The 27,385-nt window shown below is 50.0% G+C and overlaps 1 protein-coding gene across 1 annotated transcript in view; it reads right to left on the bottom strand.

The window, feature by feature from the left end:
* Positions 1-27,385, bottom strand: part of LOC147697138 (cohesin subunit SA-2-like) — a 741,253-nt gene that overhangs the window by 433,405 nt on the left and 280,463 nt on the right. The window contains exon 12 of the mRNA XM_086934206.1: positions 20,542-20,621. Within this exon, the coding sequence (XP_086790332.1) occupies positions 20,542-20,621 (80 nt within the window). The remainder of the gene's footprint in view (positions 1-20,541; positions 20,622-27,385) is intronic.

Genomic DNA, 27,385 nt, shown 5'->3' with positions numbered 1-27,385 from the left:
CCCCTTCTCCAGGATTTACCTATGCACCCCCTGTCCACGACCCGTGTCCAAAGGGTCCACCGGTCCTGAAGTGGTTCCCCAGCAGTCCTGACCTCCAGTCCATCGAAGGGTGTCACCGCCAAGGTCCAGTGTCAACACCTGCAGCCTCTTCATGGTGACCTTTTCAACCGTGACCTTCCCAGTAAGGAGAAACCCACCATCCAACGACACCCCTGCATCCTCCGACCCTGCGTCCTTGTGACCAGATCCAACTGTGCCTGACGTCACCTGGCATCTCAACTTCCTCCCCTGGCTGTTGGTTCCATCGAAGAGATCTCCTGGTCTGAACCTGCAGCCTGAAACTGGAACTGATGATCTCCATTGGGTAACACTGGCCGCCAAATGCTATGTGAGCTACCTGCATCCAGCCTCCCCGTGCAGCTTATGGTGTGATTTTGGTGCTGTCTTGGGCCCCCCTTTTGCATTTACCTTAAGTCCTGAAGATTGTCCACCAAGGCCGCTTTAGATGCCCATGAGCAGCCTCCAATCGATGTGCCCCATGTCTCTATAGAATAGCATTGGCAGCTCTGCATCTGGCCCCTCTAGAGCCACTGGTATTGCACCTCGAGTGCTGAATTGAACCTTAAGGAACCTTGGTTCTACCACAAAAACTCAGTTACAAAAATTGTTTACTTACCTGCAAACGTAACACTTCTTTTTTCCCCCATAGGATTGTATAAGTGTTGAACCTGTCTTGCACTGCAACAAAGTAACTTAGTGTTGTCAAAAGAGTTAACCAATACAACATGAAAATAGGCAGTGGCGAAGTGAGCTAAAGAACGATGATGGATTCAGCCCAGATCTATGACTGGGGTGAGTGTATGAAAAGTTTCAGCGCTGCATCCATCATCTCCTTCTGTTGACCTAGAACAAGATACAGCACCCACACTGTTATGCCCATAGAGTCAGAAAAGCTATACAATATCCTGCATCATATGTGCAATACTCTGAATGCACCTTCTCCCCACAAAGCGCTCCCCTCCCTGGGGAAATAGATACAAATACAAAGACCAAGGGTGCACCACATACAAGAAAAATAAACACACGAGTAATTGAAAACTAATGACAATGAATCTAGTCCAGAAAAACAATCCAGTATTGTTCTTCTTTTATTGGTGGTTCCGGAACCGTACACCAGTACTCGGAGGGATATCTCTGGGTCTACATCTCTGCGGCACCCATTGAAGTGCCAATTAGAGGACAGATAGCACCCCTACCAAAACTGATACTGAATTCTGATATCTATGACTCATACAAAGATGGGTTCCAATTATTATCTTCTTTCTAGAATATATATCTAATAATACTTACTGCATATAGAAGGTGCATTTGGAATCGCATTGCATGTAGGAAATACTGCTCATTAATTTGACTGCAGGCTTGGAATCTTCTCACACCAGTATTTTTCTGCCCTGAAGAAGTCCATTGTCTACTAGACGAAACGCATTGGCTGGTTTTTATGAGCATTTGTAAGAAGCACCAATAAGAGAAGAAGACTACTGGATTGTTCGAGAATCTTTGTTATTAGTTTTCAACTTCTCATGTGTTTATTTTTGTTTGTATGTGGTGCACCCCTGGTCTTTGTATTTGTCTTCAAAAGATTTAACCTGCTTACAGATGTAGTGTGATGCCTAGGCTATGTTATAAGTTTGTTTAACCCCACACTAAAAAAGTAACAACAAAGTAACTGGAAAGTAATCTAAAAGTAATTACAAGTATTCTAAAGAGTTTGGGACTTTTCAACCCTTTCGCATTCCTCACAGTCTCTCACAAAACATTCAACTACAACATCCATCTAAGGCCACCAGTAAAACTCCTTGACCTTAAGTTTACATTTCATCATGAGAAAGCCTATAACAAAGCAAAGAGGGCACCTGAAACCTTAATTTACCAGCAGGACCAGGGGAAAAGGACCTATCTAGTAAAAGGACAACCCCTGCCTGGTAATGGATGAAAGCAAAGCATTAAATCATACAATGTACAAAAAGGTACAATATAATCCAAAGAGAAAAGTTCACAACTAATAACTCAATTTTTCTCATGAGATTGAAAACATCAAATGTATTCATTTTGTTAACAAATTTTATATAGTATAAACAATTGAACAAACAAACTACAGTATTTATAATGGTATATATAAGTACCTTGAGAAACCCTCAGGTTCCAACAACCATCACAATCGGAGTTACACTCGCTCAGACAAAAATACCAAACCGTTTGGTGCAGAGGTGCGTTTAGCGGTGGTAGCCTTAAATGCTACTTGTTGAAGTCAATGGGGAACATTACCTGCAAAGAAAGGCTGCAAGTGGGGAGCAGTCACCAGAACCTAAAGGGGAGCTCAGCTCTTGAGGGTATCAGAGCCACAGAGATACCATCAGTTTCAATTGACTTGGACTGGGGGGTTTAGGTGCATAGGTGTTTTGTCCGGCAGGTTGACAAGTTTGAGGCTCTAACAGTTCTTGCTGCACCTGCAGCAGAGGGAAAAGAAAAACAGCAATATGACTTCTAGCATGGAGCTGGTCTCTGTCCAGGTCCCTCGACATGTAGGTAAGGTTTGGCAGCAGTGGTTTTCAGACTGAACACAAACAAGCCTTGGTGCTTGCACCAGGCTCCGGTACCCCGGGTATTGGTTTAGGGAGCCTCTGGGGTGAATCAGCTTCTCGTAGACAGGGTGGGTCCATGGGCTGGGACACTCAGTGACCTCCTCCTGGGCTGCTGCTGTGTCAGTGGACCTAGAAGCCAGCAGATCGGTAAACCTGACTGTGCAGTCAGTGCCAGAAGACTACAGGGAAGTGGTTACTCGACTTAAAGGGAGATGCTGGCTGGTTGGGGGAATGCTGGTAGCCCTCTGAAGCCTTGGGAGGATGCACAGCTTCAGGACAAGTCGGGTCTTTGCAAATGTTGGGACAGGAGCAGTCAGGCTGGGTTTGGCACCAAGTCCATAGCTAGTCCACAGTTCTGGCGTCCTTTGGCTCTCCTTTGTCCTCCTTCCTTAGTCAGTCGAATAGGAATTGCTGATGTCACTGGGCCACCCAAATACTACATTCAGGGGTGTTAAGGGGAGTGAGGCATATTAGCCAATGGGCTACTTATGCCTGGGGTGCCTACACTCCTATATATCACAGCTTCCTGTGGGGAGTGGGCATAACCCTCACCCCAGGGTATGTAATTCAACCACAAACAAGATGGTGGAAAAGGTCTAACCCAGAGCGATGAGGGTGGTCTTCAATTTGTGGTGCTCCTCCTTCCAACAGATGGGATGGGGGAACAAACTGATGGAATGGGTGCCTCTATGGAGAGGTAAGCAAAACACACAAGATGATGGACGGAATGTTGCACAATAGAAAAACATTCACCCCCAGTCACAGATCTGAGTTTAATCCATCGTTATTTTGCTCACCAAACCACCCCAGTTCAGACATGGCCATATGCAAATCAGTCTTGACCCTGTGCCTCATGGGAACAGTCTAGCCCGAGCTGCTAAGCCATGCCTTCCCTGGACCAGAATCAAGCATCCTAGGACCGGTTTCTGGCTATCAGCCGTCTTCAGCCAGGATAGCTTGGCTTAGTGAGCACGGGACACACGTCTGGGCATACCCGTCCTAGGAAGCTTGTTTCCGGTCCAGGGAAGGCATGGCTTGGCAGTTCGGGCTGGGCTGTTCCCATGAGGCGCAGGGTCAGACTTATTTGCATATGGCCATGTCTGAACTGGGGTGGCAGAGTGGGCTAAAGAGCGGTGATGGATTAAACCCAGATCTGTTGACTGGGTGTGAGTGTTTGACCGGTTCAGATGCTCCGTCCATCACCACTCCCTTTAGTACCGCTTTGTTCGCCATAAGTTGGCAGGGTATGCTCAGTCGGGAGTCCCTTGCTCACTTTGCCACTGGATTCAAGCAAGCCTGGCTGAAGACGGCTGGAATGCCAGAAACCCGTCCTAGGAAGCTTGGTTTAGGTCCAGGGAAGGGATGGCTTGGCAGTTCGGGCTGGACTGTTTCCATGAGGCACAGGGTCAGACTGATTTGCATATGGCCATGTCTGAACTGGGGTGGCAGAGTGTGCTAAAGAACGTGATGGATTAAACCCAGATCTGTTGACTGGGTGTGAGTGTTGGATTGGTTCAGATGGTCCATCCATCACCACCCCCTTTTGTACCGCTTTGTTCGCCATAAGTTGGCAGGGTATGCTCAGACGTGAGTCCCTTGCTCACTTTGCCACTGGATTCAAGCAAGCCTGGCTGAAGACAGCTGGAATGTCAGAAACCGGTCCTAGGAAGCTTGTTTCCGGTCCAGGGAAGGCATGGCTTGGCAGTTCGGGCTGGACTGTTCCCATGAGGCGCAGGGTCAGACTGATTTGCATATGGCCATGTCTGAACTGGGATGGCAGAGTGGGCTAAAGAACGGTGATGGATTAAACCCAGACCTGTTGACTGGGTGTGAGTGTTTGATTGGTTCAGATGCTCCATCCATCACCACTCCCTTTTGTACCGCTTTGTTCGCCATAAGTTGGCAGGGTATGCTCCGACGTGAGTCCCTTGCTCACTTTGCCACTGGATTCAAGCAAGCCTGGCTGAAGACGGCTGAAATGCCAGAAACCGGTCCTAGGAAGCTTGTTCCTGGTCCAGGGAAGGCATGGCTTGGCAGTTCGGGCTGGACTGTTCCCATGAGGCACAGGGTCAGACTGATTTGCATATGGCCATGTCTGAACTGGGGTGGCAGAGTGGGCTAAAGAACGGTGATGGATTAAATCCAGTTATGTTGACTGGGTGTGAGTGTTTGATTGGTTCAGATGCTTCGTCCATCACCACCCCCTTTTGTGCCACTCTATGGAGAGGTAGGCAGCTTTTGCAGGTAGCTACGTTGAAGGGCTTCCATCAGTGGGACCTCATTGGCATTTCTACACGGGGGCACGAAATGCAAGGGACGGTCTTAAATTCCTTCCAATCACTATAAACCAAATATCAACTATATCGTAGTCAGTTTCGTAGGTATCTCCAACTCCGCCATTCTCTGATCGCCTATATAGAGGAACTGGTGGACCTGCCTGATTTAATCCATTAGATCCATTGATTTGGCCCCAGCCCTACCGGCCTGTCTCTTGCTCAAAGACCCTGCGAAAGAAGACGACGACTGCCCTGTGCGGGCGACTTCCAGAACCCGAGGAGGACTGCCCACGCTTCAACTAAGACCATCTCTCCCGAGGACAGCAGCCCTGTCCAGAAACATCCAACATCAGGGACTCTGGATCCAGGCGGATCCGTGATTTCTGCCTATTCTGCACCCGAAGCCCACGGCCCGAGTATGAGTTGCTCATCTGTCCAGCGACGTCTACGCAGTGATCCTGACTTCCAATCCAGTGTCGGATGCCCTCTCCTGAACTGCATGAAGACGCATGCAGCCTCATCTTGAAGGGTCCCCCTGACCGCGACCGGCTCCAGTAAAAGAAATCTGGCACCAAAGTGCATCTCTGCATCCTCAGCCCCCGACCTTGGGGAGCCCATCCAACGGTGCCCAGCCCTCCTTCGACATCTCAACTTATCTGCCTTGCCAGTGGTCACCTTCATCTAGCCTCCTGGATCGAGTCAGGATCGAGCCAGGATCCTCTTTGTGGAAGCGAGATTCCCCATTGGAAAGCATTGGGCGCCCAATGCTGATTTGCACCATGCCTCCCCGGTGCCGCTGGTGGTGTAAGGTTAGTGCTGCTTTGTTCCCCCCCCCCCTCTTTGAGCTTGCTTTAGCCCATCGGACCTGTACCCTGAAATCGTGGGTACCTACGTGCAATCTGCACCTTGTTTCGTCTAAGCCCCTGAAGACAGGAAGAGTAAGTCGTGTACTTAACTGCTAACGTATATAACTGTTTTCCTCCCATAGTATTGCATTGTATTTCTCATATTGCATTTAACAGTCTATATTTTCCAACTGCTAAGTTTGCTACTGTTTTTGATTGACTACATAAAATTATTTCTCATACTGTAAAGTGTTCCTATTGCCTTTGAAAGACAATTCTAACTGCATTTTTAAAAAAAGTATTACTAAGCTTGAGACTCTTACTTACCTACAACTTAGTTCCTGCATAACATGTATTTGTAAAGCGCACGTTCACCCGGAGGAATCTTGGCGCTGAATAACAGATGTTTCTTGTTACCCAGCTCGATGGTACTCATTTTATCGACCTCAGATGGATGAAAGGCTGAGTGGACCTGCCGGGATTTCAACCTGTGACCATGAGGTCAGGGCCCTTTCGGAACTAAAATTCAAGATTACTTTGTGGAATGATTACAGATTTGACATTTACTCTACTATGCTGTGACAAGCCAGTATATCATTGTTTTACTGAGTGTTCCAGGAAATTCTTTGCACTATATGAGGCATCTGACTTTGTTTACTGTTAAATAAATGAGGTCGAACACAGGCCCCTGCAGTGGAGGCATTAATCCACTGATCTACCAGACCCGGGATCTTCCTCTTGGTCCTAAAATAAAATAACAAAGTCATAACTTTTTATACAAAATGGCTGGGCTGGATTCAGTCTTTGAGTGTGTGTCATCATTTCATGCCTGTGTTTGCACAACAAATGCTTAACACAGCCCTCTGACAAGCCTAACTGCTCGACCACCCTACCACAAATAATGATTTTAGTATTATCTACTTAAGCCTCTGTAAGCCTCTGGGGATCCGCTTAACTCCGTGCACACTATACCTTACTTTGTTATAGTATATACAGCGCCAGCTTCCTACACCCACTCCCTAGATTTAGTGAGTGTACATACTTAGCTCGGGGAATTAGTGATTCCTCACTTCTCCGAGTGACGCTATCCATTAATATCCGGAAACCACAGAGGTTGTGGAAAATGGGAACATGGTGCCTTTCCAATGAGCAAACGTCTACATAAAGCCTCCAAACACTGTTATGAGGAAAATAAGATCTTGGTGCAGAGCCCTGTGACACTCTGGGAGGACTATAAGGCCACGATCAGGGGAGTCATTATCATGGGGCAAACTGAGAACAGAAGGTAGAGAAATCCTAGATTGGCTACTTTGGAGGGGGAACTGACTCAGTTAGCCGGGACTATGCAGGGACACCAACTCCCCTTGGCAAGACTGCTATGGATCTAAAGAGGGGCGAGTACCAGGCAGTTGCTAACCTTAAGGCCAAAACTTCATAGCGGGCAAAACAGAAAAGGATTTATGAAGGGGGGAATAAGACAGGTAAATTGTTGGCATGCATTGGAAGTAAGAAAGAGACAGTAGGCCCATTAGAGAATTAAAGGTGGACTCTAGGGCCACAGTGACAGGGAGCGGGGAGATAGCAGAATAATTTGCTAGACACCGGGAATCCTTTAACAATACACACTTGCGGGCCCCTGATGAGGAAGTGCTAGCCTTTATAAACGATTGTCCAATGAGAAGATTGGGCAGGGACCACATGAGAAACTTAGAGGGAGATATTATGGCGGAGGAAATATCCTCCGCCACGGCTCAGATGCAATCCAGAACAGCACTGGGAGCAAACAGGTTCCTGGTTGACTTATTTCGGAGACTGACAAGGTGGACGACGGCACCAATTCATGCAGCCTTCATGAGGGCATTTCAGGAGCGAGAGCTACCAGAAGATATGCATGCGACTACAGTGATGCTTATGCCAAAGGCTAGGAAACCCAGAGATAGAGCGAATCATACCGGCCCATATCACTGCTTAACAAATATGTCAAGATTCTGGCCAAACTCCTAGCAACCAGAGTACGAGCAGAATTGACAGAGCTGGTACACCCGGATCAGAATGACTTTATGCTGGATCCCTCAACCAGGCTGAACATGAGGCAGTTATACAACAACTTAGCAGTTACCAGGGCCTCGCCGGCATGATGGGTATTTGCCTCACTAGACGCAAATAAGGCCTTCCATTCAGTAAAATGCACACACCTCTTTGGGGTGCTAGCTAAGATCGGTTTTGGTCCCCGAAACATCAGGTGGGTCAAACTGCTCTATGATCAGCCAAAGGCCACAGTGCAGAGGCCACATGTCGCAGGAATTTAGAGTGCGCAGGGGAGCGTGTCAGGGGTGTCCTCTTTCACTGAAGTTGTTTGCTCTGGCAATAGATGGCAGTGAGGGACAGGACGAATGCACTTCATTGTATGCTGATGATATCCTATTATACCTGACATAATTGGCTCCCAACACTACAAAGACTACATGATATTTTCAGTGTATTCAGGTATCATTCTGGGTTCGCTATTAATTGGGATAAGTCCTTATTGTTCCAGATAGGAGGCTGGAACCGGGGGGAGACACTTGTGCAGACGCTGCGAATAGAGACAGATTAGTTTAAGTATCTGGGGATCTGGATTATTAGATATCCAGACTCGTAATATGACACAAATATGGGACCGTTGCTCAAAAGCCTGGAGCAAAAGATGAAACATTGTCAGTCGCTGCCGCTTTCGCTGTTGGGAAAAGCGGCAATGTTTAAAATGGTGGCACTCCCATAATTCTGATATATACTTCAGAACAGCCCATACAAGATTTTGGATGCGTTCTTTAATAAGGTAAACGTGTGGGAACACTGCTTTGGAGGATTGGGAACATCCTTGTAATATTATGAGAAACCTTCAGAGATCTAAATATGAGGGAGGTATAGCCTGACCAAATGTTCAGAAACATTATGAAGCAGCATAAGTGAGGGTAGTGAATAACTGGGATTATGCAGATCAGGGGTTGCCTGAAGCAAACCCAGCGACGAGGAAAGTGGTGGATATTTGGAGGACACTGACCACAGAGATGGGTCGGGCCGTCAGCTAACCCAGTGAAAGCTATTTTGGGAGGCTTCAAGGTTGCGGCCCGTGTTGGCTCTGCGAGGGTTCCAGGGATGGGACAACATCTGCCTTTCTACGCTGGTGGATTTAAGGGATGTGAACTGGGTGGTTTCCTTTGCCTTCTTGAGAAAGGAGTATTGCATGTCAAAGACACAATGGTTGCGTAATGGCCAATTGAGATATGCCCTCATGGAATGTGTGTCTCTGGAGGAGGAGACACAAGAAGACTCATCCCTGGAAGGTAGGCTTCTAGATGGGTGGGCTAAAAAGAAAGTGATCTCAGTGACATATGGAACGGCGATGAGCAACACGTAACCCCCTCTGTTGAAATTGCAGACGACTTGGGAGCGCGACATGCGGGGCTTGGATGAGGATGATTGGCGGGAGTCTCTAGAATCTCCAGCTGTCATGACAATAAAAGAGATTTCCCGCCTGATCCAACTCAAGATCATACACCAGGCTTATTATACACGCTCCTTGCTCTGTAGGATAGGCAGGGCAGAAGGAGCGAATTGTCTTAAAGGTTGTGGGCTGGAAAGCACATTTTTTAATACACTCTGGGGCTGTCCTTGTAAACAAGCATGCCAGGAGGCGGTTGGGAGGTCTCTGGAGGAGGCAACAGGGCTACCCTTGGAGCTGCCACCATGAGTGGTACTGTTGGGTATATATGGTGTAGGAGAGTAGGGTCTGCAATCCTATGATCACCCAGATTTTTTGCTTTTGTTTCACTGGTTTACGACTTTCTCTGGCTGTGGGCCTGCCAATCAGACCCACAGCCTGGCTGTTCTCTTTCTAAATTACGATATGTACCCTGGGTGCATTTACCAATTGGTACTGGGCCACCTTATCAGACCCTGTAACTCAGGGCATAGGTGTACCCAGGGCCGCCAGGGGCTGCAGCATGTATTATGCCACCCCTGGCTGGCCTCCTAAATTTGACACAACTGGCTGCATGACAGCTGGGGCGAAGTCGTGTAATCACCCTTTGCTTTGGATATAGTAGCCTATATCTAACCATACAATGGACACCCGAGTTCCTATCAGTCACTCCTATGGCAGGCCTTGACAATCCTGAAGGCAGAGTGCATGGGCTCGTGTGAACTGTGTTCTGGCCCGAGCCGAGCCGGTTGCAGCTTGCGGAGAAAAGACCCAATGGCTGTTCCCTGATAACGCGTACCACATCGGTAACTTCGGTGTCGCGTTATCAAGACATGTCGAGTAAGGTGTCATACGAATGGGGGTGCTGCCCTCTCACCAACCCTGGCGACGAGGTTAGCATTCCGCCCTTCTAGAGGGACACGACATGTACGTAACTGTGAACCCCGGTTAAAGTTAACGAAAGCCTCAGCTCCACAAAATGGAGGCTGCCACCACAGACACGAGTCTGACCTCCTGCTGCTGGGAGTCCTTCCAGCGAGGAGCACTTGGACAAAGGGTTTCCTGTCGAGGGCGGTGTTCGCACCGTCCCAGACAGGGTTTGTGTATTCTGGGTAGGTAGGGCTTTTGCGAGAAGGTGACTGCGGAGTGGCACCCCGGTGCTCACTACGCATCTGCCGGTTAGAACCAGTTCCAGGGGCGACAGCCCTGGCCTGGGGAAAGTCCGGCAGGGGAGAGGGGTGTAACTACCCCCCTTCCTGGTCCCACCCTTAGGGCAGGACCTAGTCATGTACCCACCCCTTTCTTTAGAATAAAGGCCGGAGCGGGGACCCTTCCAAATTAGATCATCTTTGAATCAAGAATACTTTCTACGAAAGGACTTCAAGACTCTTCTCAAGATTTCTCCCTTGTGGCTAAGGAGTAGTCACCCTGCATCAGCGGGCACCATCTAAGAACTCTGCGGTTTGCTGTAAGTCCTTCCTCAAGGAATCCGACGGCCCAGCTCGACGAGAACCGGCTTCCCTGGCACCTCTGACCTCTACCCACGTCATCAGCTCAGCTGTGATCTGTGGGTGCGACGAGACCTCGAGGGACCGGCCATCATCGGAACCTGCACGCTCTTAAAACCAGCACGACCATCGAGGTAACTCTCTGGTGAGTGCTCTGGGGTCCGAGAAGCCCCGACCCTGAGCCGCTCCAGCACCGAAGTGCAGTCTCCCAGCATCTCCACGATCTGCGTGGGGCCCTTCTGCTCGCTGCTCAGCACGTTGTCTGGTCACTAGCCGCTGGCTTGTGCCCTTCTGTGACGACATCCGAGAATCATCACTGCTGGTCTGGTTGCTCCAGACTGGCCCTTGCTTCCATCTTTGCGAGAAGCACCCCGGACCCTCCTGGTCCACTCAAGACGCCATCTTAGGCCCACCACGTGGCCCTGAGAACTGCCAAGGCTTGTTGCCCCATCCTGGGCCCAGCGACGCCGACAGCATCATCCTTCGTGGGACAGCTCGCACCTCCACCGTGGTCGCCGACAACGCCTCCTGGTCCGTGAGACTGCAGAGCCTAGCGTCGCCCACTCACCTGGTCGAGGTGATGGCCAACCGGTGCCTTCCTGGTACACTCTGACTACTGGCTAGTAGTACGAACTTGGTCCCCTCTGCTTTCAGGTTTCTTCAATCTCCGATCCAGGCTTGGATCTCTACGAACTATTCAGCACTGGTCGCCGGCCAGCAACTCCTTTTCTTCCGGCTCCTGGCTCGTCAGCGAAGACCCCGACGCCTGTAAGACTTGTACAGCCGCAGCCCTCGTGGCTAGGTAACTCGGCATTTCGGTGCCTGCATAGCCTCCTTACTCTAGGGTCCCGAGTCCCTCGCTTCCGACTTGCCTTATCGGGTCCGCCCGAAACCTTAACCTTCCCGTGTCCTCGGACACTTGTTTTTAAATTGTGCACTTGAAGTATTTGCTAAAGAGATTTGGTTTGTGCTTAGTACCCTGTCCTCATAAAGAGTACAGGGCTGTTGTGATTCTTAATAAATATCCTGTTTATTTTCATAACACTTGTGAGGTGTCCTTTCACTGGGTGTTCAAGGGGTACATGTGTGGTAAACAGCTGGCTTAACACGCCCTCTCGAGTCTTTAGCCTTAGACTGCTCGTATCCACGCTACTAGGATAGCTGGTCTATAGGTTGACTTACAACCAAACACCATAAGGGTCGTTGGTACGATACATAGCGGTCGCTAGAATAGCGAACGTTGCATATCGGGCCAACTTCTCACATTGGTGAGCAGCGGTTGGGATTTGAGCTTGCTGTTGTTTTACCACACGTATCCTAAGAATATCTTGTTGAAAGATCGCACAAGTACTGTTAGTACATATAACTAAAAGCTTAGAATACTCTGAGTTCTACTGAACCAGCTGTTGTAGCTCCTCAAGGCTTAGCACACCTTGGCTACAACTCTTAGCAAGGGAACAGTAGGAAAACACATAGTGTAGGTAGGTGCATCACTTACACCACACTAGAAACAGTATGTCGGGCCAGGGAGGAAACTCTGAGTCTCCCCTTGTGTCAGTTGACCCTCCACAGGTCATCCCTTCAGGATATACTGTGCTGAGCTTCAAGGAGTTAAGACGACTGTGTCACTCCCGGAAGATTCAGCAGGGGTCTAACCCCACAACGTCCTTTCTGATGGGTCTCTTGGAGACTTATGATGCCAGGAGAGCTGAGAAACTTCGTAGCTCTTCTAATCCAGAAGGAGACATGCCTCCCCTCGAGGGAACCCGGGACGATCCTGACCTCATACACCTCGCAACGGAGAACGAAGATGGCGAGTGGGATGAGGATGAGGATCTCTCTGGGGATGAGGCAGATAAGGGACAGGTAGAAGTCGTCAGACTAAGCAGGTCCAACTTAAGCAAACATGATAGCGGTACTGGGGAACCCCTGGGGCCACTATCAGGTCAGCTTAACATTGGGAATGGACGAGCCCGATCTCTGTCAAGAGACTCTGGCGGATCCCTTCGAACCAATGGCTCACACAACTCTTCTCAAAGAGGGATGACATCCCCTCAGAGGAGAGTGTACGAAGCTAAGGAAAGGGCAGCCAATCTGAGGATCGAAAGGGAAGAACTTGCCCTGGCCAAAGAAAGGCTTGCCTTTGCTAGAGAGCAACAGTTAAGTGGGGTAGTCCCCACTGGTGGCAGCAATGTACCTAGTAATAGGGAAAAGAGTTTCGATACGAAACACCTTGGGAAGATAGTGCCCCCCTTTAAACAAGGGGACGACATCCACAAATGGATTACTGCTTTGGAGAGGGCCTGCACTGTGCAGGGTGTTCCCCAGAGTCAGTGGGCAGCTATCTTGTGGCTCTCCTTTGAAGGAAAAGGAAGAGACAAGCTCCTCACCACAAGGGTGGAGGACGCTAACAATTACCAAGTCTTGAAGAATACACTCGTTGAAGGGTTCGGCCTAACCACTGAGCAGTACAGGGTGCTGTTCAGGGATACCCAGAAAACGCAGTCTCAAGATTGGTCTGATTTCGTCGATTGTGCCACTAAGGCTTTTGAGGGCTGGTTGCTGGGCAATAAGGTTACTGATTATCAAGGATTGTATAATTTGATGATGAGAGAACAAATTTTAAACAATTGTCAGAACCAGTTGTTGCATCAGCACCTTGTCGACTCGGATCTGACCTCTCCCCAAGAATTGGGAAAGAAGGCAGACAGATGGGTTCGTACAAGAGTTAAGCAGAACCAGGGCCAGAATCAAGGTGGTCAGAAGAAAGCAGACCAGAAGGGTAAAGATTCTAAAGGGGAACAAAATGACCAGAAGTCTTCGACAGGTCCCCAACAACCCAAAGAGGGTGGGGGTCAGGCTCCCCAAAAGAAGAAAGAAGGCCAATCCAAAAGGTGGTGCCAGTACTGTAAAAGTAAATCTCACTGGTTTAGTGAGTGCACCAAGAAAGGAGGAGGGCAGACTCCTGCCACTGCAGCCCCTAAGGCACCTGTGCCCCCTAGTACAGTCAGCAGTGGTAGTGCGCCTCCCAAGGGTTTAGTAGGGTTAACCCTGGGTTCTGAGGGGCGTGACAACTTAGTTGGCACACTCACTCAGGCTGTCCTTGTCAGTACAGGGGACGCAGACGTATCCCCTGACGTAAGCCCCAATACTTTGGGCAAATACCGACAGACGCCTTTCATAAATGGAAAGATGGCTCAGGCCTATAGGGACACTTGTGCCAGCGTCACCATGGTGACGCCTAACTTTGTGGACCCTGGACAAATCATGCCAGGTACAGAATTCCTGGTGACCAATGCAAGCAATGTCACTACCAATCACAGTATGGCAATTGTAGCTTTCTCCTGGGGAGGGGTAACTGGCCAAAAGAAGGTTGTAGTTAGTCCAGACCTCCCAGTGGATTGTTTGTTGGGCAATGATTTGGAGTCGTCACAATGGTCAGAAGTGGAGCACCGGACTCACATGGAAATGTTAGGTTTGCCAGCACATGTGTTCGCTGTGACTAGGTCACAGGTCAGGAAATGCCCCACTGAACAGGTGCTGGATCCTGGAACAACGGACCAGACACCTCCCAAGAAAAAGAGCAGTAGGGTTAAGGCTGCGCCTTCCCCCTTGCCCCAGGTTGTGGATCAAGTCTCAGAGGAGGCTGACCTACGAGAATTGAGGGAAACTGAGCCTAGGGAGTTCGAACTTGATCAAGTTGAATTCTTGGGTTCAGGGGGACCCTCAAGGGAGGACCTGGGGAAGGAACAGTTAGACTGCCCTTCTCTTGAACCCCTCAGACAGCAGGCTGCTGCTGAGGCTGCTGGGAACGCCACAGGTACCCACAAGGTATACTGGGAAGATGGACTCCTGTACACTGAGTCGAGAGACCCCAAGCCTGGCATGACCAGGAGGCTGGTCGTACCCTTGTCTCAGCGTGGTTTCCTACTTACCTTGGCCCACGAGATTCCCTTAGCAGGTCACTTAGGTCAGACGAAAACGTGGGACAGGCTTGTCTCGCACTTTCACTGGCCTCACATGAACGAAGATACCAAGGAGTTTTGCCGCTCCTGTGTCACTTGCCAAGCCAGTGGTAAGTCAGGTGGCACGACAAAGGCCCCCCTTATACCAATGCCTGTGGTGGGGGTGCCCTTTGAACGGGTGGGGATCGACATCGTCGGTCCCATGGAACCACCTACAGCATCAGGGCACAAGTTTATACTGGTGGTAGTGGATCATGCCACCAGGTATCCTGAAGCTATTCCCCTTAGGACCACTACAGCACCTGTTGTGGCAAGAGCCCTAGTTGGAGTATTCTCCAGAGTGGGCTTCCCTAAGGAGGTCGTCTCCGACAGAGGTGCAAACTTTATGTCGAGCTACTTAACTGCTATGTGGAAGGAATGTGGTGTCAACTACAAGTTCACTACACCCTATAATCCACAATGCAATGGGCTTGTTGAGAGATTCAACAGGACCCTAAAAGGGATGATTCATGGACTACCGGAAAAGCTTCGGCGTAGATGGGATGTCCTGATCCCCTGCCTCTTGTTCGCCTACAGAGAAGTCCCACAGAAGGGGGTTGGCTACAGCCCTTTTGAGCTTCTGTACGGGCATCCTGTAAGGGGACCCCTGTGTTTGGTGAAGGAAGGATGGGAGAGACCTCTCAAAAAGCCTGCAGCCAACATAGTGGACTATGTGCTTGGCCTCCGCTCGCGGATGGCTGAGTACATGGAAAAGGCATCGGAAAACCTTAAGGCCAGCCAAGAACTCCAAAAAGCTTGGCATGACCAAAAGGCTGTCTTGACTGTTTACCAGCCCGGACAGAAGGTGTGGGTGTTGGAGCCAGTGGCCCCAGCAGCACTCAAGGACAAATGGTCCGGGCCCCACACCATCCTGGAGAAAAAGGGAGAGGTCACCTACCTGGTCGACCTGGGAACTCCCCGGAGCCCCCACAGGGTGCTTCATGTCAACAGGATAAAAGCATATGTCGACAGGAAGGACATGAGTTTGCTCATGGCCCTAGATGAGGGACAGGAAGAGGAGAGTGACCCTCTCCCCGACCTGCTCACTCAGAATCCTGACGATGGCTCGGTAGATGGTGTTGTCTTTTGTGGCAGCCTCTCCGAACATCAACAGAGCGACTGTAAACAGGTTCTTCAGTCGTTCCGACATATGTTTTCTCTAACACCCAGTCAGACCGATTGGTGCACCCATGAGGTCGACACTGGCGACAGCTTGCCCGTAAAGAGTAAAATCTACAGGCAGCCTGATCACGTTAGAGACTGCATCAAAAGTGAAGTGCAGAAAATGTTGGAGCTGGGAGTCATTGAACCCTCGGATAGCCCTTGGGCTAGTCCCGTCGTTCTAGTGCCGAAACCTCACACCCAGGGTGGTAAGAGAGAGATGAGGTTTTGCGTAGACTACAGGGGTCTCAATGCAGTCACTAAGACTGACGCCCACCCAATACCAAGGGCAGACGAGCTTATCGATAGATTGGCTTCGGCCAACTACTTAAGTACGTTTGACCTGACGGCTGGGTACTGGCAAATCAGGTTAGCTGAGGACGCCAAGCCTAAAACCGCATTTTCAACCCCTGGTGGGCATTATCAGTTCGTGGTGATGCCCTTTGGTCTGAAAAATGCACCTGCCACCTTCCAACGGTTGGTGAATCAAGTCCTTACTGGGCTGGATGACTTCTGTGCGGCGTATCTTGACGATATTGCTGTCTTTAGCTCCACCTGGGAGGATCACCTGGTCCACCTGCGGAAGACGTTAGAGGCACTGCAAGCAGCAGGTCTCACTATCAAGGCCACCAAGTGCCAGATAGGGCAGACACAGGTTGTATACCTGGGCCACCTTGTAGGTGGGGGTCAGGTTCAGCCACTGGAGAGCAAGATACAGTCAATCAGGGACTGGGCTCCTCCAACCACCCAGACTCAGGTTCGAGCTTTCTTGGGCCTGACTGGTTACTATAGGAAGTTTGTCAGGAACTATGGTTCAATTGTGACACCATTAAACGAACTGACGAGTAAGAAAATGCCAAAAAAGGTTCAGTGGACAGCGAGCTGTCAAAAAGCATTCGATGACCTAAAGCAGGCCATGTGCACGGCGCCTATCCTCAAGAGTCCGGACTACTCCAAACCATTCATTGTCCAAACAGATGCTTCTGAGTTGGGTATGGGAGCTGTTCTTTCTCAACTGAATTTTGATGGTCAAGACCAGCCCATTGCTTTTATAAGCAGAAGGCTGACCCCTAGAGAGAAGAATTGGTCAGCTATTGAGAGGGAGGCCTTTGCTGTGGTTTGGGCCCTGAAGAAGCTGAGGCCATACTTGTTTGGCACTCACTTCAAGATTCAGACCGACCATAAGCCCCTCTTGTGGCTAAATCAGATGAAGGGTGAAAACCCCAAACTGCTTAGGTGGTCCATTTCCCTACAGGGGATGGACTTCACAGTGGAACATAGACCTGGTACTGATCATGGCAATGCCGATGGACTCTCCAGATACTTCCACTTAGAACAAGAAGACTCACCTGGTCAAGGTTAGTTAGTTGTTCCGACGTTTGGGGGGGGGTCATGTAGGAGAGTAGGGTCTGCAATCCTATGATCACCCAGATTTTTTGCTTTTGTTTCACTGGTTTACGACTTTCTCTGGCTGTGGGCCTGCCAATCAGACCCACAGCCTGGCTGTTCTCTTTCTAAATTACGATATGTACCCTAGGTGCATTTACCAATTGGTACTGGGCCACCTTAGCAGACCCTGTAACTCAGGGCATAGGTGTACCCAGGGCCGCCAGGGGCTGCAGCATGTATTATGCCACCCCTGGCTGGCCTCCTAAATTTGACACAACTGCCTGCATGACAGCTGGGGCGAAGTCGTGTAATCACCCTTTGCTTTGGATATAGTAGCCTATATCTAACCATACAATGGACACCCGAGTTCCTATCAGTCACTCCTATGGCAGGCCTTGACAATCCTGAAGGCAGAGTGCATGGGCTCGTGTGAACTGTGTTCTGGCCCGAGCCGAGCCGGTTGCAGCTTGCGGAGAAAAGACCCAATGGCTGTTCCCTGATAACGCGTACCACATCGGTAACTTCGGTGTCGCGTTATCAAGACATGTCGAGTAAGGTGTCATACGAATCGGGGTGCTGCCCTCTCACCAACCCTGGCGACGAGGTTAGCATTCCGCCCTTCTAGAGGGACACGACATGTACGTAACTGTGAACCCCGGTTAAAGTTAACGAAAGCCTCAGCTCCACAAAATGGAGGCTGCCACCACAGACACGAGTCTGACCTCCTGCTGCTGGGAGTCCTTCCAGCGAGGAGCACTTGGACAAAGGGTTTCCTGTTGAGGGCGGTGTTCGCACCGTCCCAGACAGGGTTTGTGTATTCTGGGTAGGTAGGGCTTTTGCGAGAAGGTGACTGCGGAGTGGCACCCCGGTGCTCACTACGCATCTGCCGGTTAGAACCAGTTCCAGGGGTGACAGCCCTGGCCTGGGGAAAGTCCGGCAGGGGAGAGGGGTGTAACTACCCCCCTTCCTGGTCCCACCCTTAGGGCAGGACCTAGTCATGTACCCACCCCTTTCTTTAGAATAAAGGCCGGAGCGGGGACCCTTCCAAATTAGATCATCTTTGAATCAAGAATACTTTCTACGAAAGGACTTCAAGACTCTTCTCAAGATTTCTCCCTTGTGGCTAAGGAGTAGTCACCCTGCATCAGCGGGCACCATCTAAGAACTCTGCGGTTTGCTGTAAGTCCTTCCTCAAGGAATCCGACGGCCCAGCTCGACGAGAACCGGCTTCCCTGGCACCTCTGACCTCTACCCACGTCATCAGCTCAGCTGTGATCTGTGGGTGCGACGAGACCTCGAGGGACCGGCCATCATCAGAACCTGCACGCTCTTAAAACCAGCACGACCATCGAGGTAACTCTCTGGTGAGTGCTCTTGGGTCCGAGAAGCCCCGACCCTGAGCCGCTCCAGCACCGAAGTGCAGTCTCCCAGCATCTCCACGATCTGCGTGGGGCCCTTCTGCTCGCTGCTCAGCACGTTGTCTGGTCACTAGCCGCTGGCTTGTGCCCTTCTGTGACGACATCCGAGAATCATCACTGCTGGTCTGGTTGCTCCAGACTGGCCCTTGCTTCCATCTTTGCGAGAAGCACCCCGGACCCTCCTGGTCCACTCAAGACGCCATCTTAGGCCCACCACGTGGCCCTGAGAACTGCCAAGGCTTGTTGCCCCATCCTGGGCCCAGCGACGCCGACAGCATCATCCTTCGTGGGACAGCTCGCACCTCCACCGTGGTCGCCGACAACGCCTCCTGGTCCGTGAGACTGCAGAGCCTAGCGTCGCCCACTCACCTGGTCGAGGTGACGGCCAACCGGTGCCTTCCTGGTACACTCTGACTACTGGCTAGTAGTACGAACTTGGTCCCCTCTGCTTTCAGGTTTCTTCAATCTCCGATCCAGGCTTGGATCTCTACGAACTATTCAGCACTGGTCGCCGGCCAGCAACTCCTTTTCTTCCGGCTCCTGGCTCGTCAGCGAAGACCCCGACGCCTGTAAGACTTGTACAGCCGCAGCCCTCGTGGCTAGGTAACTCAGCATTTCGGTGCCTGCATAGCCTCCTTACTCTAGGGTCCCGAGTCCCTCGCTTCCGACTTGCCTTATCGGGTCCGCCCAAAACCTTAACCTTCCCGTGTCCTCGGACACTTGTTTTTAAATTGTGCACTTGAAGTATTTGCTAAAGAGATTTGGTTTGTGCTTAGTACCCTGTCCTCATAAAGAGTACAGGGCTGTTGTGATTCTTAATAAATATCCTGTTTATTTTCATAACACTTGTGAGGTGTCCTTTCACTGGGTGTTCAAGGGGTACATGTGTGGTAAACAGCTGGCTTAACACGCCCTCTCGAGTCTTTAGCCTTAGACTGCTCGTATCCACGCTACTAGGATAGCTGGTCTATAGGTTGACTTACAACCAAACACCATAAGGGTCGTTGGTACGATACATAGCGGTCGCTAGAATAGCGAACGTTGCATATCGGGCCAACTTCTCACATATGGCATGACGGATCATTCCCGCTATCAGAAGCTATTGTTAATCTGAGTTATATGGTGGCAAAATGAGACATTGCTCAGAAATGGGGAGCTGGAATTCCCCCTAGACACCAGGACTGGGAGTTCAGAATGGAATGTTGCAGACTTATGCAAAAGGAAGTCTATTAAGAAAGAGGGTGCCAGAAGAAATTTGATATTATATGGGGTGGATGGGACGCAAATGTGGGTTGAGTGAAGGGCTGAGATGGGGTCGCAAGTCTGGATAAAGGTAGGTAGGGTGGAGATGACTTCTCTCGGTAGCCCTTACAAACAAGGATTGGGTTAAAGGAGGAATAGTGAGATAGTGTAGGCAGAAGGTGATGAGGTGAACATTGATTCTTTGGTTATACTGTGCCTGGACTCTGGGGCAATTGGGGTGTCAAGGGATATTGTGATTTGAGTGTTGATATACTTGTTGTATGGCATAAACCATAAAAAAAAATGTATTATGTAAAAATATAATAATACCAATTCTGCAAAAAAATCAAATGAAATAACAGTTCTACAGTTAATATTATGTTTGAATTACACATCAAATACCAGCATTCAATCAAAATCTAAAGACACTAAGGATTTATTTAATTTGCCAAGATTATATTACAGGATTCTTATTTTCAGTTAACAACTTTGATAACCAATAGTATTTAATCAAATTAGTATGCTTGAATGGATCCCTCCTCAAAACAGGTTATATGTGTATAATGAAAAAACGAATTATGAAAAGTACTTACTGTGCCATGTACATCAGAAGTCTCATTGCTTGGACGGAGACTTCATGATCACGGTCAAGTGTCATGGATACAATTCGATCCTACAGTAAGCAAAACAAAATATATATGTACAGGAAATGTGTTGAGGAATTTCCTTCTTAACGTATATGGCTACTTAAATCATATGGAAAAATAACGATTATGCATCTTATAAATATACCAGTACTAAACAGAATATTGTATTCATTTTCTAGATTTAATGTACTCAACAGTGCCAGGCGAAATTCACCAGCGAAAAACAAAACAGGTAAAAGCCATCCTTTTTATGAAGTTCGCTTTTGGAGTTGCCAGAATTGACTCTACAGGTGGATTTCAAGAAAGATCGTTGACCACTATGTTTCTTGTATTATAGCAAATGATACAAGAAATGTACTGGCAAATCCTTTTCCCCTCATTTCCCTTGCAACTTCTAAAGGGGTTTTGTTCATATGCAGCTGCAACAATACACATTTAGAAGCTGCAAGGGAAGTGATGCCTGCCACAACAGAGACACTGTTAACTTAAGGGCAGTGGGGACCGATTGACAGAGGATTTGACATTAAGTGTCAGGAATGATAAGAAATGTGAATGCAAAAAGCACAAGTTACTTACCTTCGGTAACAATATATCTGTAAGAACCAATAGTTAGTGTTAGATTCCTTACCTTAGAATATCCCCAGGCTTCAGGCTGGATACGTAAAGTTTTTGTCAGCAATACCCCTGCGCATCGGTAGGCGTCGTCTGCTGCTCCACGTCCGTCGTCGGCGTTGTGATCGCCGGGATGACGTAGTCGGAGTACTTAGACAACGCCCTCAAGCGCTGACATCAGTTCTGAACATTACTTTCCGTGCCAGGAAAGCAGAGCCATGATAGAAAACGACACTGGTGCCATGAAACTAGGGCCCTGAAAGGGATGTCCTTAACCCTAGATATCGGTTCGCAGAACGGGGAGGATGGGTGGGGCGGTAAGGAATCTAACACTAACTACTGTTTCTTACAGATATATTGTTACCGAAGGTAAGTAACTTGTGCATCTGAAAGAAACAGGTTAGTGTTAGATTCCTTACGTTAGAATAGACACCCCAGCAATACCAACCCCGGTGGTGGGTCTGCGAACCAAGATCACACCAGAAAGTCCTGGAGAACAGAACATCTCTCCGGACTTGGCTGTCCAGGAAGTAGTGTTTAGCAAACGGGTGCAGCGAGGCCCATGTCGCTGCCTGACAGATGTCCTGCAAGGGGACTCCCCGACCCAGGGCAGTAGTAGCCGCCGTGGCCCGAGTGGAATGCGCTCGCAGCCCAACAGGAGGCTCCTTTTTCGCCAAAGAGTAACAAACCTTGATGCACAAGACGACCCACCAAGAGATGGTCTGCTTGTGCACCGCCCGTCCCTTCTTAGCGGCCACGTAACTAACAAAGAGCTAGTCGTCCACCCGGAACTGGCGTGTGCAATCTAGGTAGAAGGAGAGCGCACGCTTTGGGACCAGACGGTGGAAAGAAGGTGGGCAAGGTGATGGACTGCCCGATATGAATGGCTGTAACCACCTTAGGCAGGAAAGAAGGACGAGTCCTCTGAACAACCTTGTCTGGATGGACAGAGAGGAAAGGAGGTTTAGAAGATAGAGCCTGGAGCTCACTCACTCTCCTGGCAGAGGTGATGGAAACCAGGAATGCAGTTTTAAGAGTCAGAAGACGAAAAGGACAGTTATGTAGTGGCTCAAAGGGAGCGCACATCAGATACGTTAGTACAAGATTAAAGTCCCATTGAGGCATCACGAAGGGAACAGGAGGAAACATGTGTGTGATGCCTCTCAAGAATCTATTTACAACAGGGGACTTGAAAAGAGAAGGCTGATCAGGAAGCCTTAAGCAGGCTGAAATGGCCGAGAGGTAGCCCTTGATAGTGCCCAGAGCAGAGCCCTGCTAGGCAAGAGAAAGAAGGAAGAGGAGAACTGCTGAATGGGGTGCAGATAGTGGATCCACAGCCTTTGCTATGCACCATGCCACAAATTTGTTCCATCTGCAGGCGTATACCGAGCTTGTGGGGTGATGCCTGGCTGCCAGAATCACATCACAGACTTCAGGAGGCAAGTCAAATGGCCTCAACTGTCACCGCTCAATCTCCACGCATGTAGGTGGAGACTGGACAGGTTCAGGTGGAGGTCCCCTGCTGCTGCGACAGAAGGCCCTCCTGAAGAGGCAGACAAATCGGGGGATCGACTGACATGCTGAGTAGCTCGGGATATCAGTATCTTGGTGCCCAGTCCAGAGTCACAAGGATGACTTGGGCCCGGTCTCGCCTGATCTTCTTCAGCACTCTGGGCAGAAATGGTATAGGCGGAAAAGCGTACAACATACCGCAGCTCCACTCGCGACGAAAAGCATCTCCGAGCGAGTGCCGCCTTGGAAATGCCAACGTGCAGAACTGATGACATTGCGCGTTCTCTTCTGTGGAGACTAGATCTAACCAAGGCTCTCCCTACTGCTGAAAGAGACCTTGCGCCACGTCCGAGTTCAGACGCCATTGGTGATCCATCATGCACCGAAGGCTGAGTTTGTCCGCCCTGGTGTTCAGGGAACCTGCCAGGTGTTGAACTACCAGGGTGATGCCCTGGCGTTCCAGCCATGTCCAGAGGCGCAGAGCCTCCTGACAAAGGGTCCATGACCCCACCCCGCCCTGTTTGTTGCAGTAACACATGGCAGTGGTGTTGTCCGTGAACACCTGCAAAACACTTCCCCCTCAGAGGGAAGGAATGCCTTCAGTGCAAGCCGGATCGCCCTCAGCTCCAGAAGGTTGATATGGAGCCGGGACTCCGCCGGAGACCAGAGGCCTCTGATCTCCGCCTCTCACATGTGGCTCCCCCATCCCAGGAGGGACACATCCATCACCACTACGTGCTCCGGTTGGGGATGGGAGAGGGATCTGTCGCTGAACCAATCGCAGTCCATAAGCCACCACTGCAATTGTCTCGCAGTGCCCTCCGAGATCAGGATGTGGTCGGACAGGCTGTCCTGATGCTGTGCCCACTGAAACTTCAGGTCCCACTGCAGAGCTCGCATTGGTCATCTGGCCATCAGCCCCAGGAGCCGCAGCATCAACCTGACCGAGACCCGAGATAAAGGCTGAAAGATCGGAATCAGAGCCTGAATATCCCCAACCCGCTGCTCGGGGGGATAAACCCAAAACTGTGCCGAGTCTAGAACCGCTCCGATGAAGAGGAGCTCCAGAGAGGGGCCCACAGGTGCAGGAGGTCGGCCGTAGTCTGGAGGTGGTAGACGACTGCCTGGGGCGAGCCCGCCTTCAACAACCAGTAGTCGAGATAGGGGAAGACTGGAGCCCCTGATTTGTGCAGATGAGCTGCGACCACCGCCATCACTTTCGTGAACACCCGAGGGGCGCTGGTAAGGCCGAAGGAGAGCATGGAAAACTGAAAGTGCTCGTGGCCTACCGTGAACCGCAGGTAGCGCCGGTGGGCCGGCAGGACGGGGTTGTGGAAACAAGCGTCCTGTAAGTCCAACGCCACCATCCAGTCTCCAGGGTCTAGGGCAGCTAAGACCTGAGCCAATGTCAGCATCTTGAACTTCTCTTTCCGGAGGAAGCCGTTGACGTTCCGGAGGTCCAAGATAGGGCTCCTTTGCCCTTCTTCGGAACCAGAAAGTAGTTGGAATAACAACCACACCCTACTTCTGGCACAGGAACACGCTTGATGGCCCCCTTGGCCAAGAGGGCCGTACCTCCTCTTGAAGAAGTTGCAAGTGATCCCCCGACATGCGGTGGTACTACCGTGGCATGACTGGAGGGGTTGCCTCAAAGGGAAGATAGTAGCCCCTTCGGACGATTTTCAGCACCCACCTGTCTGACATGATGGTATGCCAGTGGAGGAGGTGATGGCGAACCCTGACCCCCACTGGCGTCGAATGGGCCTGAAATGCCGCTGCGGACTAGGAAGGTTTTGAGGCAGATGCTGTGGGAGCGGATGTGGACTGACCCTGCCATCGTGCCTCGGCACCGCCACGACGGTAACCACATCGTGGCCGCGTTGAAACTGGTTCTGCGGCCTGTGGCTGGCTGGACGTGTGGGGGCACCCCTTCCTTGGCCACGAAAGGAGCGAAAAGCGGAAGTTTGCTGGCGCTGGCCGAGGCTCAAGGACTTGGTCGTAGCCCTGGAGTCCTTACAACGTTCTAGTGCACTATCCGCTTTGTCGCCAAAGAGGCGACGGCCATCGAAGGGCATGTCCATGAGCGTGGTCTGGACATCCCCCGAGAAGTTGGCAGACCTCAGCCAGGCGTGGCGACGAATCGCCACCCTCGTGGAAATCGTTCTGCCCAGTGAGTCCATGGTGTCAAGTCCACATCTAATCGAGTACTGTGCTGCATCCTGCCCCTCCACCAGGGCTTGGGTGAGCCGCGTCCGGAACTCTTCCGAACACTGTGGCAGTACTTCCGCAACCGTATCCCACAGAGAGTGGATGTAATGGCCGGCGGTGTTGACAGACCCCAGCCCCAAACTCAGAGAGGAGAACAGTTTCTTTCCAAACTGATCATACCTTTTGGATTCCCGCTCCGGAGGAGCGGTCGGGAATGAGGTCTGGGATGTAGAGGCCTGAATCACCAGGCTCTCGAGGGTGGGGTGAACGGACAGAAAGCAGGGGTCGCCTGGAGCCGGGCGGTGGCGTCGCGCCACGTTCCGATCCACAGGGAGGCCTGCAGAGGGCTTGGACCAGGTGCCCATCAGAACGTCGGTGAGGGCTTTGTTAAACGGCAGTAGAGGCTCTGAGGCGCTTGCCTGCAGTTTGAGCACCTCAGTGAGGAGGTTAGTCCACATGGCCGCGACAGGGAGCTCAAGAGCCAAGGCCTAGGCCGCCCTGTTCAACACCACGCTATAAGTAGCCCCCTCCTCCGAAGCCACGGAAGGAGGAGAGATGAATTTAGTGTCAGGTGAAGTGTCTAGACCACTGGCCTCCCCTAGCTCATCTTCCCAGTCCCGGCTCAACTTGCACTGCTGTGCCAGAGGGTCCTCAGACCCCTCCCAGTCCGCTTCGTCATCCATCTCCTGGAAACCAGGCAAAAATTATGGAGCTGGGTCGTAGGTGAATTGTTCACCCATCGGCGTTGGAGACCTCGCCGCTCCGGCGTCGCACCCGGACTGGGGCTTAAACCGAAGACGGTGACGTCCGAAGAATGGGTCTGGAGAGTGAGCACTCCATAGCAAGTAGCATTTTTGATCCTCAACACGCATGATAACCGAGCATGTGCACAGCGGCCTTTTTACATGAAATGGAATGTGTCACACAGGGGCACTATGGTAGGGGGCGTCCCATTTTTATGAGAGTTTCTACTGCATGGTTCTCCAACTGTTTCTGTAATAAGATCTACATATGTTTATTAAAAATCATTTCAAGCTACGAATACTATTAGTATTGTACTACTGAATACATCAGAAAAGGTTACATTAATGCGCCTTAAGCAAGATTGCCAGAAGTGGTCCCTTAAGTGCATCAGGCATGGTTGCCAGAGGTAATAACATTAGTACTACTCCCCAAAGCCTCATGAGTTATTATTAAAATATCAGCTTTAAATATATTTTGGAAATATAGCTATTTTTTCGCAAGTATCAGCTTAAGAGTTCGAAAATACATACATTTCCGTCTCAACTACACTCTTTTCAATTTTGGTATACATATATGAATTCAACCAAGCAAAGCTGCCAGTTTAGTAAGCTGGGCTGCACACACTAGAGCAGAGCTTCTCACAGGTAGCTAGAGAGCTACCAGTTTCGCACAAGCTACTGTCATCTCCCTGGGCTGTAGACAACAGTCAGAAGTGAAACGATTAATGTGAAAGACAAGTCTTTTTCTGGTTACCTGGTTTTGGACAGAAGTCTACCAGCCTTTGTCACATTTAAAATTGTTCTGCCAGTCACTAGAAATGGGTCCTTTGCCCATTTATAAAAAGGAATGGTTGTAGCATACATGTGTACTACAGGCGTATAGAGGTCGTAAGTGGATGCATTGCCTATTAGGAGTACAATGTGCGTGGACAGGAAACAGCGCATGAGGCTACAGCCACAGTGGGTTCCATTTTCTATCAAGCATACTCTATATTGTACCTAAGAAGGGGGTTTCAAATGAGACCCCAGACTGCAAAAATATATTGACAGTCCTCCCCAAGAATGTTCAGGTATTTCTTTCACTAGGTCAGATAGTGGAGTGTTGCTGAAATGTTCGAAGGACACAGAGAGCCCCTTTGCCACTACAGAATACATGATGTCCATTCCCGGCACACTAGGCCCTGTAAGAGGCTACCCCAATAGGTTATTACATAGTTATTACGCATGGCAGTTAATTACCCTACCCTCATTATGAGCCCTCTCCTGTAGCTTGAGGGACCAATTTGGGGGAGAGTAAGTTACAGTCATTATTGCTGCCAGAAGGAGGCAATAGCACCTAAATACATATAGTTTTGCCATGTAAACTACAAAACAAACCTACATAGATGCATACATAAATAGGGTCCAAGTCACAAACATTTTTGTACACTTAAGTGGAACTTAGACATGTAATCTCTGAACACAAATATCTAGATCCTGCGTCACGGAATTATGCAGAGTGGATATCTGCCACTCTGGTATAGAATACTGTCCCATGTACCAAGTCTATGGGGAGGTGTAGGAAAGAGGACATAACAGAATAGATAGGTATCCACAACAATCTACAACAATCTTTCATATAAACCTCTGTCAATAGGCATCATAAGTAGGTGTTTTTCGGAGGTGTCAAGGTATGGAAAGACAGCCATACCCTATGGGTTAGGGAAGAGGTGTTC

The sequence above is a fragment of the Lissotriton vulgaris genome, chromosome 8, assembly GCF_964263255.1.
Source record: "Lissotriton vulgaris chromosome 8, aLisVul1.2, whole genome shotgun sequence".
Classification (NCBI taxonomy): Eukaryota; Metazoa; Chordata; class Amphibia; order Caudata; family Salamandridae; genus Lissotriton; species Lissotriton vulgaris.
The sequence above is the reverse complement of the archived record's forward strand: the minus strand, read 5'-3'. Positions and strand labels throughout refer to the sequence as shown.